The 21,456-nt window shown below is 43.1% G+C and overlaps 1 protein-coding gene across 4 annotated transcripts; it reads left to right on the forward strand.

Moving 5' to 3' along the window:
* Nucleotides 1-3: 3 nt before the first annotated feature.
* Nucleotides 4-21,456, forward strand: Pms2 (PMS1 homolog 2, mismatch repair system component). 4 transcript variants are annotated; one of them, XM_021162444.3, is made up of 15 exons: nucleotides 5-230; nucleotides 1,694-1,833; nucleotides 3,339-3,425; nucleotides 3,556-3,658; nucleotides 4,548-4,731; nucleotides 6,449-6,616; nucleotides 7,694-7,791; nucleotides 9,664-9,763; nucleotides 12,135-12,219; nucleotides 13,613-13,768; nucleotides 15,312-16,164; nucleotides 17,950-18,117; nucleotides 18,808-18,908; nucleotides 19,045-19,214; nucleotides 21,059-21,455. In XM_021162444.3, exons 1-15 carry the CDS (start codon nucleotides 70-72, stop codon nucleotides 21,200-21,202), a joined length of 2,718 nt encoding a protein of 905 aa, XP_021018103.2. In that variant the 5' UTR covers nucleotides 5-69; the 3' UTR covers nucleotides 21,203-21,455. The 4 variants fall into 4 exon arrangements, 3 of the variants coding, with proteins under 3 accessions (XP_021018103.2, XP_029333142.1, XP_029333143.1); XM_029477282.2 differs by having other exon boundaries at nucleotides 71-230; nucleotides 1,699-1,833; nucleotides 21,059-21,456; XR_003836691.2 differs by lacking the exon at nucleotides 21,059-21,455 and having other exon boundaries at nucleotides 4-230; nucleotides 17,950-18,148; nucleotides 19,045-19,219.

The raw sequence follows: 21,456 nt of genomic DNA on the forward strand, positions 1-21,456 counted from the left end.
TGGCCGGGCTGGTCTAACGTCACCAACTTGACCTTTGAGTTGGCCAATCACCGGTAAGGAGGTCTTGGCATGCCTTCGCTAGCCCGCCCGGAAAGGGCGGACCATATGTCAAAAGCAACCAATGGGTGGCCCAGGAGACGCGTCTTTTCCCGAGAGCGGCAGCGCCAACTCTCCGGCGGTGACTGTGACTGGAGGAGTCCTGCATCCATGGAGCAAACCGAAGGCGCGAGGTGAGCTGGGCTTGTGGTCTCCGGGCGCATTCTTTAGAGTTCCCGGTCTCTGGAAAGGACCGGAAGTGGCTGAGGCGCGAGAGGGGCAAGCTCGCGGACTGGACTGGGTCCTCTGTGAGGAAGCTAGTTCCTCGGCGTCCTCCCGCCACAGGCCGTGCACCTGAAACCCAGCATGAAAATAAGTCGCCGTAGACAAAATTCGTGTCCTCTGTTTGTTTATTTACTTATTTATTGATTGAGTCTTTATTTTTGAAGACTTGGAGAGTGAGGCTTAAAGGCTCACGCTGATCTTGCAGTCGATAGGATTTTTAACTTTTATTATTATTGCGGTGCTTCTGTGCGTTTGGTGTCGTGTTCACAGGCGGCATCCTAACAGTGAAGCACATCTTCGAAGGCCAGCACAGTTACGTGCGGTGACAGATTTGTAAATGCAAATTTGCTGTCTGTATTTTAACGTTGTGATTTCCCCAGAGATCCTTTGCAGTTAGAACGAGTGCAAGTGTTTGTTTTGGTTTTTTGAGGTAGTGCTTTGAACTCGGGACCCTCCTACCTCAAACACCCGAGTCCTGTGATAACCAGCGAGGTTCTGTGCAAGGTAGATTGAAGAGAAAAGGGGTTGGTTGGTTTATTTCACCAGGGTTTTTGGAAGTCTAGTATATGTCAGACCATATGGAAAATACCCTAAAATTGTTACTGCAAGGATGCACCTGTGTTCTGTTATACTTTAATGGAGCAGTTCATAGCGGGGAAACTATTTTTACTGTGACTAAACCGTAGGGGAATTAGTGATAGTAGATTGGGACCTTGTCATTGCTAGACTTCAAACTTCAGATGATAGGCAATGAGCACCACTCAAAATTTAAACCTGAAGATTTTTTTCGACTGGATTTGTAATTGCAAAAAGAAATTGATGGGAATCAAGCCATACCTATAATCCGGGTAGGAACAGGCTCAGCAGGAGTTCATAGTTCCCTTTAACGACATAGGGAGTTTGAGGGTGCTCTGGGCTACCTTTGAACCTGTGTTAGAGTGAACAAAACTGGTGGTAGCAATCAGGATAGACTGGAGACAGAAAGGCGATTACACTCAGAAAGCCCAGACAGAAAGAGACTTAACCCGTTCACTGAGTGTGGTCGTGAGATGGGACTATCATTTGGAGGCTGAGAATGAACTCTTGTCTCAAACATGAGCTCAGAGGACGTTCATCAGAGCAGTGTAAGCAGCATGGATAATTAGACTTTTCAGTTTCAATTTTAACTACCTATTAAACGAATGTTAAAAGATTGGCGAGCATTCATATCTGCAAGTGAAATGAATGTGTTCATATAATGAATGAATGGGTTAGGCTAACTAGTTACAGATCAGTCACTTACCAAGATTGAAGTCAGAGTGGAAACACTTTATCTGCTTTGTCTAAGTATAGACTTTGTGTTTTGTGACTGGCTTGTTTTGTTTTGTTTTAGTACAGAATGTGCTAAGGCCATCAAGCCGATTGATGGGAAGTCAGTCCATCAAATTTGTTCTGGGCAGGTGGTACTCAGTTTAAGCACTGCTGTGAAGGAGTTGATAGAAAATAGTGTAGATGCTGGTGCTACTACTATTGGTAAGTTTGGGAAACTTCTTTTTTATAAAGATTAATTTATTCATTTTATATATGTGAGTACACTGTAGCTGTCTTCAGACACATCAGAAGAGGGAGGGCATCAGATCCCGTTACAGATGGTTGTGAGCCACCATGTGGTTGCTGGGAATTGAACTCAGGACCTCTGGAAGAGCAGTCAGTGCTCTTACCTGCTGAGCCATCTCTCCAGCCCATGGTTTGGAAGAGCTTTAAGCAACAAGAAGTAATCATTTATGCTATTTATATAAGAAACGTTACTGGAGCCGGGCGTGGTGGCGCACGCCTTTAATCCCAGCACTCGGGAGGCAGAGGCAGGCGGATTTCTGAGTTCGAGGCCAACCTGGTCTACAAAGTGAGTTCCAGGACAGCCAGGGCTACACAGAGAAACCCTGTCTAAAAAAAAAAAAAGAAAGAAAGAAACGTTACTGGATTATTAGAAAACAAATACTGCTATACAAATTATTTTGATGTTAACAGTTGTGTGAAAGACCTTCCCAGGGGAAGCACAACACACACAACTCCCAACACACACAACTCCCAACACACACAACTCCCTACTGAGAGGGGGCTTCTCGACAGACCGAAGACGTAATGTACCACACTCTAACTTGGTGAATTAATGTGTATGCATTGACAATACTAACAGAAGTATGGATGAGGGATTATTTACGGGATCAATAGTGATTCAAAAGCAGCTGTATTACCAAAATGCCCACACCAGCTTGAGTGATGAGCCCTGAGGCAGCTTTTAAGAAACTCAGCAGTTTAGTCTCATCTTTCCTGGACTTGTGACGTTTATTTACCTCTGGAGTCTCACAAGCCCTCTTGCTCCCGGAGGGAATTTTTCAAATCACGGAAAACTGTTACAACAATGTTGTGCCAGCTATTTAGCTAAAGAATAAGAATTTAATTACAGTGTGTGTAGGCATTGTGCTAAGAATTGTACAAGGAATGTCTTATTTAGTGTGTGGACTATTATGACTTGGGAGTCACTATCTCTGTCATACAGAAGAGAAAACAGAGGTACCAGGAATTTAGTTATACTGAGGCTTTTATAAAACTCACAAAATATGATCCAGGAACTGATTGCAGAGCCTAGCTTTGCTGAGCCATTGCTCCAGCCCGAGCCTGTTCTTAATGACTATGTTAAAAGTATTTCGTTTGAAATAGTAATAATAACAATGATAATAATAAACCAACTATTTAATCTGATCTTATAAGGAGGACTTTCTAAAATAAAACATTCAGGGCTAGGGTTGTGGCTCCATTGTACAGTGCTTGTCTAGCAGGGCTAGGGTTGTGGCTCCACTGTAGAGTGCTTGCGTAGCATTTACGGTATTCTGGGCTTCCGTGCTGCGCTTAGAATGACAGTAGTACCTTTAGTAAAAGTACAGGCATGTCTGCTAAGTTTGCATTCTGTGTTACAGATATTGCCAGCATGTTACCATGGCTTAATCATTAAGAAATAAATATATTGAATTTTTTAGATCTAAGGCTTAAAGACTATGGGGTGGACCTCATTGAAGTTTCAGACAATGGATGTGGGGTAGAAGAAGAAAACTTTGAAGGTCTAGGTAAGATAAATGTTCCTAATGGTAAAGTAGTCGTTTCCACGTGTCTCAGATGTTTGAGTGACACTGTCTTACACCACGTACTGTGATAGATATCACTGAAGACATTTTGGGCCTTTCTGCTCTCTTTCAGCTCTGAAACATCACACATCTAAGATTCAAGAGTTTGCCGACCTCACGCAGGTTGAAACTTTTGGCTTTCGGGGGGAAGCTCTGAGCTCTCTGTGTGCACTAAGGTGATGCATTATTCTCATTGGCTGCCATATGTAACAACTTCTGCAGATCGAGAAGCGTGATGAGAACCCCTCGTTGCTTATGCTTTACTACTGAAGTATCTTCACTCCGAACTTCTAATTCTCTTATCTCATTGCCAACCTAAGGAAATTACTGACATGTGAGAAGTAGAGGAGTGGCATGAAGCAAATCGTGTTGTAGAAAAGTCACCGCCTGTCTCAAAGCACTTCGTAACCGTGAGGGATCACACAGGCCAGGGTTGTAGCTTAGCTGCAGACTGCTTGCCTACAATACATGGGGGCAGCCAGTAGCACTGCAAAAATAAGTAACGATGAAGTAATACATACATGATACATTGTGAGTACCATTAGTTTCAGTCCTTCAGTTTTTAGGGAAAGATTTAATGAAAGCCCTATTTTAATTATGATGAAGCTATATGTTTTATATGTTTGAATTATGTCTTTGAAGACTTTGTACCAGTCCATTAGTAACAAAACTGAGAAATAAAGCTTTGAGAATAGAATTTGAGATGCTTTGTTGTTTTGCAATTCAACCTAAAAAAATGAAATCTTTTAAAAAAAAACAAAGCATTTATAAAACTGTCTCACCATCTTTTAGGGGTTAATCTTATGGTGATTCCTTACTCAGTGAAAACTTTAATTGTCCGAGAATATCACCATTTCAAGAAAGCTTTGAGAGAATGGAAAGTGGAAAAGGTTTCCTATACCTCCCCCTTTTGAGTTCTGTAGGGGTCTCCACACGCAGACTCCTTGCAGTGCTAGGGCCTGAAGCGTGGGTTGAAAGCAAGTGCTAGGAACGAGCTCTGCCTCAGAGCTGCATCCAGCAACCCTAGAGCACCTCTAACTCCTGCTGTCCCTGACTCTCATACAGCGATGTCACTATATCTACCTGTCATGTGTCTGCAAGCGTTGGGACTCGACTGGTGTTTGACCATAACGGGAAAATCACCCAGAAAACTCCCTACCCCCGACCTAAAGGAACCACAGTCAGTGTGCAGCACTTATTTTATACACTACCCGTGCGTCACAAAGAGTTTCAAAGGAACATTAAAAAGGTAAATTCACCATCCCAGTCTTCACAAGTTTTGCTAATGTAGCATATGATTTAAAAAATTTAAAAATTAAAAATTTAAAAAATGCTAATGTACCATATGATTTAAAAAAATTGTCTACAGAGTGTGTTGCCCAGCTCTTGGGAGGCAGAGGCAGGCAGATTTCTGAGTTCAAGGCCAGCCTGGTCTACAGAGTGAGTTCCAGGACAGCCAGGGCTATACAGAGAAACCCTATCTCGAAAAACCAAAAAAAAAAAAAAAAAAAAGATATTTATATCAGTTAATTTTTTTCCTTTAATTTAAATATATATTTTAAAATTATGTATGGTCTGGGCTTGTCAGCGCCTACCTTTATCTCTTGAGTGGGGGTACTACAGGTGTTTACCACCATGCCCAGCTGTTTTGTTTTGAAACATGCTTTTTAAATTATTTGGGGACTGGAGAGATGGCTCAGTGGTTAATTGTCAATTCTGCAGGCCAGTCTTTTGGGGGCATTTTCTCAGCTGAGATTTCCTATCCCAAAGAACTCTGTCCTGTGTCAAGTTAACAGAAACTTTGCAGAACAAGTCAGTAAGTAAGCATGATAACTACTGCGCTCAGCCAGTGAACATTTTTTAAAGTAGGACTTATATGTTTATGGCTAGTCTCTATAGAAGGATAAAATTTCTTATAAAAAAAATCAAATAAAAGAGCCAGGATGATGGCACACATCTATAATCCCAGATTCAAGATGTATGGGCAGAAAAAAAAAAAAACTCAAATTGTAGGGCCATCTTGAATTATATACAGAAATCATGTCTTAAAAAACAAGAAGACTAAATTTCCAAATGAAGCATTCTAAATTCAAAGGACATGCATTTGTTGTTTTAGATTTTGAGAGAGAGTTCCACTTTGTTGTCTAGGCTGGCCTGGATCTCATGGCCTTCCTACTTGACTCCTGAATTTCTCGGGTTATAGGTATGCCCCACCCACCTGGCTAGAAATGTACTTTGTATGTGTGTGTGGGATGTGTATGTGCATGTGGAAGCCAAAGGTCAGCATCTCGCGTCTTCTGTCACTTCCACCTTATTTTTGGAGTCACAGTATTCCTAACCCTGGAGTTCATGAGGTTTAGTAGACTGGCTGGCCAGCGAGTTTCAAAGAGCCTCCAATGTCCACCTTGCCAGGGCAGCAATTCCAGGTGTGTCCCACTATACCCAACAGTTTCACATGAGGCTCTGGTACTCATACTCGCTCGGCAAGCATTTTACTGACTGAGATAGCTCCCCGGCCCCTAGGATGTACTTTTTAATGATGGAGCACCTGCAGACCTGCCAAAAATAAGAAGACTGACTAGAAGCCAGAGCCAAGTTTTTTTTTTTAATTAATTAATTTATTTATTATATGTAAGTACACTGTAGCTGTCTTCAGACACTCCAGAAGAGGGCATCAGATCTCATTACGGATGGTTGTGAGCCACCATGTGGTTGCTGGGATTTGAACTCTGGACCTTCGGAAGAGCAGTCGGGTGCTCTTACCCACTGAGCCATCTCACCAGCCCCCAGAGCCAAGTTTTACTTCACAGCATTCATAGGGACGATTCTGCACAGATCCTTGTGTCAAAGATTTGTCCCTTATTTTATTTTCAAGACTGTGTAGAACCCTGAGTCAGATGTTGTAAGTTTAGCCATGCAGTTCCTGTAAGATCATATTAATCTTGAGTCTTGTGTTTCTCAAACAGGAGTATGCCAAAATGGTGCAGGTCTTACAGGCCTACTGTATCATCTCAGCAGGCATCCGTGTAAGCTGCACTAATCAACTCGGACAGGGGAAGCGGCAACCTGTGGTGTGCACAAGCGGCAGCTCTGGCATGAAGGAAAATATCGGGTCTGTGTTTGGCCAGAAGCAGGTAGGGGCCAGCCAGCTACTAGAAAATGTTTGATTTTCAGATTTATTGTTTTAATTGTGTGCATGTGTGTGTAGGGGGTGGGTAGACACACGGGAGTGCTGCTGCCTGCAGAGACCAGAGATGGTGGATCTCCCTGGAGCTGGAGTCACAGGGGACTGAGCACCTGACATGAGTACTGGGCGCTGACTTGGGTCCATTGGAGGAGTGGGTGCTCTTCACCCCTCAGCTGGCTCTTTTTTTTGTTTGTTTTTTGTTTTTCGAGACAGGGTTTCTCTGTGTAGCCCTGGCTGTCCTGGAACCCACTCTGTAGACCAGGCTGGCCTCGAACTCAGAAATCCCCCTGCCTCTGCCTCCCAAGTGCTGGGATTAAAGGCGTGCACCACCACGCCTGGCTCCTGAGCTGTCTCTTTAGCCCCCGAGAAGTGGGTTTTTTTTGTTGTTACTGTTTTTGGGTTTTGGTTCTAGTGATTGTAGCAGGTTTTGTTGTCCTTCACAGAGACTAAAGTCCAAAAAGATATATTTAAGTACCCTATAGCTAAAATTAGTGTCTGGGAGCTAAAGATTTTTAAATTTTATTTATTTTTCTTTTTTTAAAAAAATACTTATTTATTTATTATATGTAGGTACACTGTAGCTGTCTTCAGACACTCCAGAAGAGAGCATCAGATTTCCTTATGGATGGTTGTAAGCCACCATGTGGTTGCTGGGATTTGAACTCAGAATCTTTGGAAAAGCAGTCGGTGCTCTTACCCGCTGAGCCATCTCACCAGCCCTAAAATTTATTTTTTAGAAATGAAATACTATATCCTGTCTCTCTCTCTGAAAAACATAGTGTCATCAAGTAGGAGCTTGGTGATTCATTTTTCTAGTAAAGAAATGGAAGTCATTATAGCACTGTAAAATAAATAGTTGTCATCAGGCTTTTTTGGATCTGTGTGTGTGCGCGTGCGAGTGCGCACAAGCAGGCACACGCTCTTAATGAGACATAGCTTACCCTGGAAAGAAACCATATTTCATCTTCCCTGAAGTTTGGTGCTACTGCCTTAAGAAGTAACCATTACTCTTGGTGTCTTTCAGTTGCAAAGCCTCATTCCTTTTGTTCAGCTGCCCCCTAGTGACGCTGTGTGTGAAGAGTACGGCCTGAGCACTTCCAGGACTCCACAGAACCTTTTCTAGTGAGTACACAGATTGCTGCCCGGAAAACCACAGCCAGCCTTTCTGAGAGGGTTGTTTGTTTGTGGTTTTGTTTGTTTGAGTAGTGATTTTCAGGTGTAAACTGATTGTGTAGAGCTAAGAAAGAGTGAATAGTAAATATTATGGCTTAATTCAGACAGTAGGGTTTTCTGTTAGTCTACTTTATTTTCCCAGTGCAGGTCTGGTCTATATTGGTTCTTTCTACACTTGTGTCTTGGCTTATCATAAAGTTGCAAAGATGGTGTTGTAATCTGCTCTCTATTGCTGTGTTAAATACCTGACCAAAAGCAGCTGGGGGAGGAAAGGGCTTATTTCTCCTCACAGCTAAAGTTATCCAGGGAAGTCAAGGCAGGAAGTAAAGTGGAGACCACAGAGGAACACTGCTTACTGCCTCGCTTCCCATGAATTGGTCAGTTTGCTTATCCACCCAGGCCCACCTGCCCAGGTCAGCACCACCCGCAGTGGGCTGGGCTCTCCCACATCAGTCATCAGTCAAGAAACTGCCCCACAGATGTGCCCATGGGCCAGTTTGATGGACAGTTTCTCACTTGACAGTCCCTCTTTTCATGTGACTCTGGTTTGTTGACAAGAACTAGGCACCTCAGATGGACACACCTATGCGGGAAGGTGTTTTACCTTTTCCCACAGTCCTGGGCTGGGCTCATGCAGAGCAAGACATTCTACAACGCCTCACATACCTTCATATAAGTTAATGTTTGCAAATGAAAATATTAGTTATAGTTTTAATTTTATACTTATAGAAAATGAGTTCTTTTTACTCATTGTCTCTTTGTGTGTGAAAATTATACAAAGAAGGCTGGCTGAGTAAGCAGATTTTGTTTGCATACATGTGTGTGGAGATCAAAGATCCAATTTCTAATGTCATTGTTCAGACACTTTTCACCATTTTTTCTTTTTCTTTTCTTTATTTTCTTTCTTTCTTTCTTTCTTTCTTTCTTTCTTTCTTTCTTTCTTTCTTTTTGGTTTTTCAAGACAGGGTTTCTCTGTATAGCCCTGGCTGTCCTGGAACTCACTTTGTAGACCAAGCTGGCCTTGAACTCAGAAATCTTCCTGCCTCTGCCTCCCAAGTGCTGGGATTAAAGGCATGTGCCACCACTGCCCGGCCACCCAGTTTTTTCTTAAAGATTTATTTATTTATGTATTTTACAAACATAAGTGCTCTGTTTGCATGTATGACTTCATGGCAGAAGAGGGTATCAGACAGAAGAGGGCGTCAGATCCCACTACAGATGGTTGTGAGCTACCATGTGGGTGCTGAGAATTGAACTCAGAACCTCTGGAAGGGCAGCCAGTGCTCTTAACCACTGAGCCATCTCTCCAGTGCCCTCACCTTATTTTCTGAAATGGGATCTCAGCGGCCTGGATTTCATCAAGTGTGCTAGACTGGCTGGTCAGTAAGACCTAGATATGTGTCTGCCTCCACCTCCAAAGCACTGGAGTTGCAAGTGTGTACCACCCTGCCTGAATTGTTTTAACCTGGATTCTGGAGACTAATCAGGCTCCAGTGTTTATACAACAAGCATTTTACCGACGAGTTAGCTTGCTTTCTTTTTTAACAGGGTAAGGATACGTGACTGCGTCTGTTCATGTGGGATTTGCCCTGATGAGTGGGTCACCAGCTGTTCTATTCTGACTTGATTTTTAAGAATGTGGCCTGTGCTAAGCTGGATACCATGGCACACACTTGTAATCCTAGCACTCGGGAGGCTGAGGCAGTACAATCATGAGATCATGAACTGCACGGGGAGACTCTGCCTCAAAGGGGAAAACATGTCATGTGTTGTTATTCTCCTTTTCATGCCGTAACTGTCCTTCCTGTATTTCTTTGACAGCGTTTCAGGCTTCATTTCACAGTGCACACATGGCGCCGGGAGGAGTGCAACAGACAGACAGTTTTTCTTCATCAATCAGAGGCCCTGTGACCCAGCAAAGGTATTTTTCATTGTCTGTTTGCTTGCTCAGTTTGAGACAGGCTCATGCAGCCCTGTTTAGCCTCAAACTTCACTATGTAGCCAGGACTTCCCTTGAACATCTAACCCTCCTCTACTTCCGCCTTCTGAGTGCTGGGACTGCAGGTGTGGACTGGTGAGGCCTGGTTTATATGGCACTGGTAATTGAACCCAGGGGTTCATGCGTGCAAGGCAGACACCCTACTAACCGAGCTCTCTCTGCATTACTGCATGACTGTCTGATACAGGCAGCTTGCATGGAACTTGGAACTGACACAGAAACATGCTTTAAAATCATTTTATTTGGGAGTTGGAGAGATGGCCCAGGGCTTGACAGCACTGTCTCCTCTTCCAGGGGTCCTGAGTTCAATTCTGAGCAACCACATGTTGGCTTACAACCATCTATAATGAGGTGCCCTCTTCTGATGTGCAGGCATACATACATACAGCCAGAATATTGTATACATAATAAATAAATAAACCTTTTTTTAAAATTATCTTATTTGGGGACTAGAGAGATGGTTAAAAACAGCCAGTGTTCAATTCCTGGCACCCACATGGGGGCTCAAAACTGCCTTTAACTCCAGTCTCAGAGGATCCGATACCTTCTTCTAGTCTCTTCAGACACTAGGCACATACATGATACATAGACATACATACACGTAGGCAAAACATCTTCACACATGAAAATGAATAATACATTTTTTTAAATTGTGCACTTAAAGTTTAGTTTGTTTTATGCATATATAAAAGTACTTTTTAATATATTTATTATCATAGAAATGATCACTACTAGGAGAAAGCAAACATTCCAATCATTATCTAAACTTTTTATTGCAGACTGACCACATGCATTCATTTGTTTTTTTGCTTTCCCTTTGTCAATTTTACAGGAAAATGAGGGCCCAGATTTAGCTCTGCCTTAGACAGAACCAGTTCTCCGTTGTCCTCATGAGGCTTTAATGACTCACTCTGACTTCTATGTTCTCAGCAACAGTGACCTTGGTGATTTTGAGACTTGGTGACCCAGTTTCTACATTTTAAAATTAGTGTGATTTATCTCTAACAGTTGCATTGTAATATCATATTACTGTGGACCTAAGTACATTGAACATGTGTTACAAACATTGAACTACACCTGCATTCTATCTGTCCATCCACCCATCCACCTACTTACCTACCTCTTAGTCTGCCTACCTCAGCCTCTAAAGTGCTGGGATTGTAAGTGTCCACCACCATACCTGATGGAAATTTCTTGAGTAGGATCTTTGGATTGGAAAGATTCAGTTTTAGGAGTCTATTTATTTAGTCACTTTACCTATTGAGCCCTTTAGTGAGGTGTGTTTGTTCTTGACTGGAATTTTACCGGGAAGGCTGAAGTAAGAAGTTTGAGAGTTTAAGCATAGCCTGGGCTACACAGCAAGCCCCTGAAACAAACAAATCCCTTTGAAGAATATGAGTTGAGAAAACTTTCTTTTTCTTTTTTTTTTTTTTTTTTTCTTTTTTTGGTTTTTTGAGACAGGGTTTCTCTGTATAGCCCTGGCTGTCCTGGAACTCACTCTGTAGACTCAGAAATCCACCTGCTTCTGCCTCCCAAATGCTGGGATTAAAGGCATGTGCCACCACTGCCTGGTGAGAAAACTTTTTAAATAGTGTGTATATTTGTTATTTTGATTATAGAACACTTTCACAAGTATGTGTATGTACATATGTTTGTAATTAAATGTATATTAAGACATCAAATTGTAGAGGTTTTTGTTGTTTTCTCAGTGCTAAATATTGAACCCAGCGTCTCCCACATTCTAGGCAAATGTATCATTGAATTATACCCCCTTTCACCCCTTTCTCCCCACAAGACTAAATCTCACTAAGTTACCCTGGTTGATATTAAATTCACTGTAGCTCAAGCTGACCTTGAACTTTTTCCATCTTCCTGCCTCAGCCTCTTGAGTACCTGGGATTGCAGGCCTGTATGTTGAAGCCTAGCTAGATTCTATACTGAAGTCTATGCTGCTCATTGCATACCAGTCGTACATTAATAAAACTGTATTAGGAGCTAGGAATGGCCCAGTTGATAGAGTCCCTTGTCTAGTATGCACAAAGCACAGAGCCCTGGGTTCCATCTGTAGCACCGAAGGTGATGGTGTATGACTATAATCCTAGCACTCAAGGTGGAGGCAGGAGGATCAGAGGTCCAAGGTCATCCTTAGGCAGGCTACATAAAACTGTGTGGAAAGAAATGCTTTAAAGCTGTATAAGTAGAAGAGATCCCTTTGGAGGTGGGTTAGGATAGTGTGTTGTTAGGACAGGGCGTGGTCAGAGCATTTCTTTTCTCAACTTTGTTTCTTACACAGGTCTCTAAGCTTGTCAATGAGGTTTATCACATGTATAACCGGCATCAGTACCCATTTGTCGTCCTTAACGTTTCCGTTGACTCAGGTCAGTCCCATTAAGGTTTTGATAAGAATTTTGGCTTATTCCTAAAAGAATAAAATGAAATTATAAAGCTCTACTATAACAACAGACAATAACTGATAACCATGTAGTTTTACATTTTGTACTGACCATACTGAATCCATCTGAAACAGTGTTCATTGTACTGTTAGGAAATGTGACTTTAAATGGGAACAGAGGGAGTAACAATACTCACAGGGCCTCCTTGATTTTGAAAAGAATTAATTTCATATGTATCTTTTTCTTTTTGATTGTCAAATTCTGACTTACTCACATTTTGTGGACATTTTGATATATATGTATATGCCTTTCTTGAATAGCCATGCCCTTCACACATGTGCAAACAAGCACTCATTCACATTAACATTTGTGGAAGAAAATAATTATTTATCTTTATTGTTAGATGTGAACACTTTATTTTCAGTGTCATTAAAAATTACTTTTTAAAACACAACCAAGCAAGCATAACTTGGGGGCCTGGAGAACTGGCTCGGGGCTAAAAGCTCCTGCTGTGCTCGCGGGGCACTGGTGTGGCCCCAGCACTGACGTCAGGCAACTCCAACTAACTCTGTCCACATGAGCATCTGTCTACACGTGCATGTGTGTGAACATGAGCACACACTCGATGCGGGTACCCACGGAGGCCTGATGGAGCTGGGGTTACATGTGGTTGTGAGCCATCTGATGCGGGCTCTGGGAATCAGAGTCTGGAAGACTAGTTTGTGCTCTTAACCTCTAAGCCATCTCTTCAACTTGAGGCCGTCTCTCATTTCTGCTGCTTTGCTTCATACTCTGGGATAGCTGTCCGATAACCCTAAGCTACATAGCAGGTTCAGGATCTGCACAAAAGACACGAGACACTGTCTACAAAAGACAGAGGTGATATAGTAGTCAGCTTTTTAAAATAAACGTAAGATTATTTTTTTCCTCATTTATTTAAAGAGGTATCTTTATGGACTGATGGGACAGCTCAGTAGGTAAAGTGCTTAGTGGGCAAGTATGAGGACCACAGTTCAGATCCCCAGCTCACATGTAAAAAGCTGGGTACAGCAGCACATGCCTGTAACCCCAGGCTAGTCACCTAACCAGGCCAGCCCAATTGGTGAGCTCCAAATTCAGTTAGACTCCCTATCTTGAAAATAAAGTAGAGAAGGAAGTAAGGAAAACATGATGTCAACTTCTGGCCTCCATACATACACACACATACACACAAACTCATACATTGCATATATCCCCCCAAATTTGTAATTTATGAATACTAGACTGGACACCATAATTAATTTTAATGTTGACTGGTTTTAATTACTAGTACAAATGAATGATGGCTAAAGTCATTATTAAAGGTGAGCTCAAGTGTGGTTTTTATTCTCTGCCTTAGAATGTGTGGATATTAATGTAACTCCAGATAAAAGGCAAATTTTACTACAGGAAGAGAAGCTGTTGCTGGCCATTTTAAAGACTTCCTTGATAGGAATGTTTGACAGTGATGCAAACAAGCTTAATGTCAACCAGCAGCCACTGCTGGATGTCGAAGGTAAGAAAAATACAGTCATACACCTTTTTATTTTTAAGTATTTATTTACTTATCTTATGTATGTGAGTACACTGTAGCTGTCTTCAGACACACACCAGAAGAGGACATCAGATCCCGATACAGATGGTTGTGAGCCACCATGTGGGTGCTGAGAATTGAACTCAGGACCTCTGGAAGAGCAGTCAGTGCTCCTAACCACTGAGCCATCTCTCCAGCCCAGTGATGCAGCCTTCTAACTAAAAGTTTTAGCTGCTGTGACGCTTCCTTTTTTTTTCTCTCACAGTGATTTTTGACATTAAGTAGAATCTTTTTAGTCAAGAGGAAGCATCATTGTACAAAGTATTTTTAATTAGAGGCTATACATGGTGGTGCACAACTTTATTCCCAGCACTCAGGAAACAGAGGCAAGTGGATCTCTGTGGGTCCAAAGCCAGCCTGGTCTACAGAGTGAGTTCCAGGCCAATCAGGGAGACATAGTGAAGCCCTGCCTTTAAAAAAAAAAAAAAGTCTTAAAAAAAAGTTTTAGGGTGAAAGGCAAGGATTGTCATCCGGTTGTCCCTTGAGGTTCTCCTGATGTTAACATTCAGCATGTGTGTCTCACACATGTGCACACACACAATCACAGACATTTTTTAAAGGTTTATGAAGGTCAGGTGTGGTGACACATGCCTGTAATCCCAGCGTTTGTAAGACTGAGGCCAAGCCCAGGCTGCATCGTTCCATCCCAGCTATATCTCTGTAAGGAGAGAGAAAGACGGAAGCAAACTGAGACTGATAGGTTGGAATCATTCAGTTTGTCTTGTCTTGTGATTATTTTATAGAATCCATAAAATCATATGTGGCCATTCTTTCTCATGACTATACAGTAGTCCACTCAAGTCAAACATCACAATCTTTGTGTGTGTATATGTGGGTATGCAGGTTGCTTCCAGTATGCGGCTGTAAAGAGCTCTCATGAGCACTGTTAGACTCTTCCAGGAAGTATAAGTATTTCCTGCTTTGTTTGTTTTAAGATTTAAAAAAATGATGTGTGTGCCTGTTGTGTGTGTGCGCCATGTTTTTGCAGTACTCAGAGAGTCTTGAAGGGTGTTTGGAGCTGGGGTTATAGATAATTGTGAGCTACCCTCATAGGTGCTGGGAACTGACTTTTCAACTCCTCTAAGAAAGTGAAAAGCACTCTTAACTACAGAGTTATCTCTCCAGCCCTGGGTTTGTTTCTTTGAGACAGAGTCTCTGTGTTCCACACAGGCTGGCCAGGAATTCTCTGCCTCCTTATTTGAGCCTTCTCAGTGCAGGGGTCATAGGCGTGTGGCATCTGCTCAGCATGGGTGGGCATCTCTGATGGAGGAGCAGAGCTGGGTCACAGATGTGCATACATCAAGGTTTCATTTATATCCCCTTTAGGATGGGTTCTGGCCAGTGTTGCTGTATTTTATTTGCAGTTTGGCCTCTTGCTTTGTGAACTGCCTGTTCACGTGAAAATAACCCTCCTGTTCCTGTTCAGCACGCTCCCTGACACTTTTTTTCTGTTCCTCTCTGCTAGGTAACTTAGTAAAGCTGCATACCGCAGAAATAGAAAAGCCTGTGTCAGGAAAGCAAGATAACTCTCCTTCACTGAAGAGCACAGCAGACGAGAAAAGGGTAGCATCCATCTCCAGGCTGAGAGAGGCCTTTTCTCTTCATCCTACTAAAGAGATCAAGTCTAGGGGCCCAGAGACTGCTGAACTGACACGGAATTTTCCAAGTGAGAAAAGGGGTGTGTCATCCTCTTATCCTTCAGACATCATCTCTTACAGAGGCCTCCGTGGCTCACAGGACAACTTGGTGAGTCCTACAGACAGCCCTGGTGACTGTATGGACCAAGAGAAAATAGAAAAAGACTCAGGGCTCAGCAGCGCCTCAGCTGGCTCTGAGGAAGGGTTCAGCACCCCGGAAGTGGCCAGTAGCTTTAGCAGTGACTATAACGTGAGCTCCCCAGAAGACAGACCTTCTCAGGAAACCATAAACTGTGGTGACATGGACTGCCCTCCTCCAGGTACAGGACAGCACTTGAAGCCAGAAGACCGTGGATATCAATGCAAAGCTCCACCTCCAGCTCATCTCTCACCCACAAATGCCAAACGCTTCAAGACAGAGGAAAGACCCTCAAATGCCAACATTTCTCAAAGATTACCTGATCCTCAGAGCACCTCAGCAGCTGAGGTCGATGTAGCCATAAAAATGAATAAGAGAATCGTGCTCCTCGAGTTCTCTCTGAGTTCTCTAGCGAAGCGAATGAAGCAGTTACAGCACCTAAAGGGGCAGAACAAACATGTGCAGAGTTACAGAAAATTTAGGGCCAAGATTTGCCCTGGAGAAAACCAAGCAGCAGAAGATGAGCTCAGAAAAGAGATTAGGTACTGTGTGTTCTTACCGGTCTCCTGGCCAGGCTTGTGATTGGTTACTTTGACTGAGTGAAGGCTGACTTTGTAGAGCTTCAGTGTTGGCTGCTCTAGGTATCTTGCATGTCTTCATTTCTTGCACTGTGTGGATGGTCTCTTCCTTTCTGGAATAGGACTCAAGTGTGGCCCTCCCTTAGCACCAGAATCCATCCTATGGCTTGAGATTCCTGTGGAAAGAACCCTCCTTAGGGGCTTCCCCACATCACAGGCTCCCTGATAGACTCCAGTGTTCCTTCCTGTTCTTCCCTCCCTTCCTCCCTCATTGTCCCCTTTATCTGATGCTAATACTGAATTTGAGGTTGATTTTGACCCCACAAATTGGTCATTTGCTTTTTAATCATTTTGACAAACGTGTTTCTAGTCAGTAACTTCTCCTTGGCTTTCACACATATAATGTTAGTTTTCCTGGGTTTGTTTGTTTTAGTTTTGTTTTTGAGACAGGGTTTCATATAACCCAGGCTATCCTGAAATTTGCTGTGGACCTGAAGATGACCTTGAATTCCTGATCTTACCTTTGCCTCCCAATTGCTGGGATTGTAAATAGACGCTGTGAATTTTCTGTCGCGCATGTGTGTGTGTGTGTATGTGAGATTTTTTTTTTTTTTTTTGAAAGCAGAGTTTCCTCAGGTAACCCAAACCAACTTTGAATTTGCGATTGTCTTGCCTTAATCTCCTTAGTGCTGAGATTACAGATGTGTACTGCCATGCCTGGCTCCAAGTTGTGTCTGTTGTAGAAAGAGATTCAGTTAACCCAGGTCATTGAACTGGTACAAACTTGTCCCCCAGTTTGCCGTCTTGGGAAGCAAGGCATCTTGCTAGTCACCTGTTCGTATCAAGTGTTGGCTCCACATCATTGTCTTCACTGTGCTTTGCTGGTGGCCAGACCACATGAGCATTCCTCCTGCAGTCGGTTGCTGCTTGTGTGCATTGCAAGATTAGAAATAATTGAATATCCATCAGGAGAAGATTTATTAGATGAGCTATGGTGTGTGCATACAGAATTCCAGTACAGTCATTAAGAACAAAGTATCAGCTCTTGGGAGGTTGAAGTAGGAGGACTCTAGGGTTGAGGCCAGGATGAGTAACAAAATGAAATTCTGTCTTAAAAAAAAGAAAAGAAAGGTAGTAATAGATCTAAAGTTGGGAGTTGGAGGCACGCACCTTGTAATTTCAGCTGCTTGGCAGGCTGAAGGAGGAGGAGTTCAAAAGCCTAGACAACTTAGTAAGAACCATCTTTAAAAAAAACTATTTGTAGGTCTATATGTGCATATACCTAGAAGAGAATCTGATGCATTAAATGATGAGAATCGAGCATAATAAAGGTGCCTAGTTCTCTTTTCATTTTTAAAACGTAAATTCATATACGAGCAAAGGTATAGAAGCACATACGCTAAATTATTGGTGGTACTCACTGAGACCCTCTCTGGAGCACTGATTATGTGGATAACTGAGGTGATGTTTAGAAAGCACAATTTATTACCTTTTTGGGGTGTTTTGAGACAGGATTTCTCTGTATAGCCCTGGCTGTCCTGGAACTCACTTGTAGACCAGGCTGGCCTCGAACTCAGAAATCCGCCTGCCTCTGCCTCCTGACTGCTGGGATTAAAGGCGTGCGCCACCACGCCCGGCTTATCTTTTCTAGTTTATGTTTTTGTAGCACTTTATTTTTTTTTTTAATTAACCTGTTCTGTTTTACAATCAGAAATGATTCAAAAATATCTTGTAACTAATGTTTTGCAGTAAATCGATGTTTGCAGAGATGGAGATCTTGGGTCAGTTTAACCTGGGATTTATAGTAACCAAACTGAAAGAGGACCTCTTCCTGGTGGACCAGCATGCTGCGGATGAGAAGTACAACTTTGAGATGCTGCAACAGCACACGGTGCTCCAGGCGCAGAGGCTCATCACGTGGGTGCACACAGGCTTCAGAGTTCCCAGGGTACCATCTCAGATGAAATAGATTATGCATGTCAGCAGCTGTGCGCACAGACACGTACATGTGGGCTTGCTATAGATACCTGTACTACACGTTTGCATGCTTTTCACACCATGGTAATCACGGTCCTCTTAATGAGTGCCTATCACATGGGACACTGTTGAGGCACTTCATTCATTTGATCCACAATAACAGACCAGGTGTAGCTACTGTTGCCATTGCTGACTTACAGTGATAAAATTACACATGCGCAGAGATGTTGACCAACCTGCCCGAGGTTCCACACTAATAGGTTCCTTAGGTATCTGCCTTCTAGCCATCTGAAATGATGCTCTTCACTGGGCGGCCAGAAAATCCTATTGGTGGAGGGTAACTGAATATATTAGGCCTGGTGGAGCAGTGCAGACCTTTTCAGGCAGGGTCTCACCATGTAGACGAGGCTGACCTCAAACTCACAGAGATCCACCTGCCTCTGCCTCCCAGGTGCTGGGATTGAAGATTTGTGACCATGTCTGGTCCGTAAAGGCCTTTAAAAGGGTTATTTTATAAATCCTATTTTATAATCCCCATAGTAGTAGTATTTTGCTTTCATTTCTACTCTGTAGGCAGATGTTTGCCCTGATTTATAGTTTATATTATAGTCTGAGTCTCCTGTTTTCCAGACCCCAGACTCTGAACTTAACTGCTGTCAATGAAGCTGTACTGATAGAAAATCTGGAAATATTCAGAAAGAATGGCTTTGACTTTGTCATTGATGAGGATGGTGAGTTACACTTAGCACTGCAGGGTCCTGTATTTTGGGGGCATAGAAGTGTGGGTTCTTGCCATCACCATAGATGTACCACAGATGAAAATGCTTTTCTCCAATCATGGATTTTCTTCAATTTTTTTTCTTTCAGCTCCAGTCACTGAAAGGGCTAAATTGATTTCCTTACCAACTAGTAAAAACTGGACCTTTGGACCCCAAGATATAGATGAACTGATCTTTATGTTAAGTGACAGCCCTGGGGTCATGTGCCGGCCCTCACGAGTCAGACAGATGTTTGCTTCCAGAGCCTGTCGGAAGTCAGTAAGTAAAATAAGCTCCACTCCTGGGGCCTGAGGGCCCAAAGGTGTTCTCAATTCAGCTCTTGGTTTGGCTGATACTGTTATGCTCGCTCCTTCATAATGGTCATAAGACAGAGAGAGCTGCATTGTCTGTTGGCATAGCATGACAGCCAGGTCTGCATTCTCTCTGACTTCTAGGTCAGGTTTGCTGCTGATTCTCTGCAGATGCTAAGCAGTGTTTTATCTCAGGGTTTTCTTGAGCCCAGCAGTTAGCTTTGGGTGTACCTGCTTCAGTCATGGGCCTTATGAGTAATGCCAGCCTGCATTGAGAAATATCACCTCCAGGCTCCAGGCTGAGACACCACCATCAAAAGGCAAGTAGAGCCATTCAGTCACAAGTATCCCACAAGAGTTGTTTGCAGTCACTCGTACTGAGCCCTGTGCCTCTCATATTTGTATGGGAAATGGTAGTTATGACTGACTATTAATCCAGCATCCAAATATGGTAGAGACTCTGTCACATGGCCACATTCCTGTATTATCCAGTAATTCCTTAAGCCTTTGAAGGACCTGTCCTGTTCCAAGTGTGGGAATATAGAATTAAGGAAGGTGAGAGGAACAGACTCAAACAAATGGCCCCTTAGATGATAGTAAGTACAGAAGTTCAAACAACATGTGACCACAGAAAAACGTGGGGAACAAGGAGTGCCATCTGAACTGCCTTGGTGAGATAGAGCCTCCATGGGCAAAGATGTTCCTGATAGAAAAAATAGTAACCATGCAAACCGGGGGCAGCCTCTGCCTGGGACATGAGAGCAGGCAGCACCCAGCAGACAGCCTGTAGTCTTAGGCTTACAGTGAGAGTGAGTGCTGAACTGCGGAGGTGCCAGACCTGAAGTGCATATTCAAACCCCACAGGATGGCAGCTCAGCTTGTAAAGTGCTTTCTGTACAAGTATGGACCTAAATTGAAATCCCAAGCACTCACATAAAATAATGAGTTGTAGCCAGGCGTGGTGGTGCATGCCTTTAATCCCAGCACTTGGGAGGCAGAGGCAGGCGGATTTCTGAGTTCTGATGCCAGCCTGGTCTACAAAGTGAGTTCCAGGACAGCCAGGGCTACAGAGAAACCCTGTCTTTAAATAAATAAATAAATAAATAAATAAATAAATAAATAAATAAATACTGAGTTGTGGTGCATAATCACACCACAAGCGTGTAATTATTTCTGAGTTCTGATGCCAGCCTGGTCTACAAAGTGAGTTCCAGGACAGCCAGGGCTACAGAAAAACCCTGTCTTTAAATAAATAAATAAATAAATAAATAAATAAATAAATAAATAAATAAATACTGAGTTGTGGTGCATAATCACACCACAAGCGTGTAATTATGGGAAGTGGAGACGGGGCTCGCTAGCTAGCCAGGCTAGCCAAAGTAATGAGCTACAGGTTCAATGAGAGAATCCTGTCCCAAAGTCAGGGTAAACAGCGATAGACGTCAGTCTGTCACCTGTGTTCAGGAATGTGTAAGCATATACACACCAAAAAGTAAGCTTAAATAATAAAATTCCTAGCTGCCTACTGAGTGGAGAGTGGTACTCAGGACCACTCTGGTTGCCAGGGTAAGAGGAGAGAAGTGATGGCACGTGGGACCGTTGAGAGACGATGCTGTGCCACCAAAGCCCAGGCTGTGGAAGTGGGGAGCTTGGCAGCAAGGCCTGGGTGCTGAGCTATGAGAAGATGGGGCCTCTGGATGAAGGCTCTTCAGGAAATGTTTTGAGCTACGGTCTTGTCTGGTCTTAATGAACCCCGTGCTTCCAAGGATGCTCTAACCAAGCCCAAACTCTCCGCGTTTGTTTCACCCTCAGGTGATGATTGGAACGGCGCTCAATGCAAGTGAGATGAAGAAGCTCATCACCCACATGGGTGAGATGGACCACCCCTGGAACTGCCCCCACGGCAGGCCAACCATGAGGCACATTGCCAATCTGGATGTCATCTCTCAGAACTGACACACTGCTTGTAGCATAGAGTTTATTACAGATTGTTCGGTTTGCAAAGAGGAGGTTTTAAGTAATCTGATTATTGTTGTCCAAAAATTAGCATGCTGCTTTAATGTACTGGATCCATTTAAAAGCAGTGTTAAGGCAGGCATGGTGGAGAGTTCCTCCAGCCCAGCTACTTGGGAGATCCCGGTGGGAGGCTCATGTGAGCCCAGGACTTTGAAACTACTCCAAGCCACATTCATGAGACTCAATTCAAGGAC

The sequence above is a fragment of the Mus caroli genome, unplaced genomic scaffold, assembly GCF_978045245.1.
Source record: "Mus caroli unplaced genomic scaffold, Mus_caroli_1 scaffold_4, whole genome shotgun sequence".
NCBI lineage: Eukaryota > Metazoa > Chordata > Mammalia > Rodentia > Muridae > Mus > Mus caroli.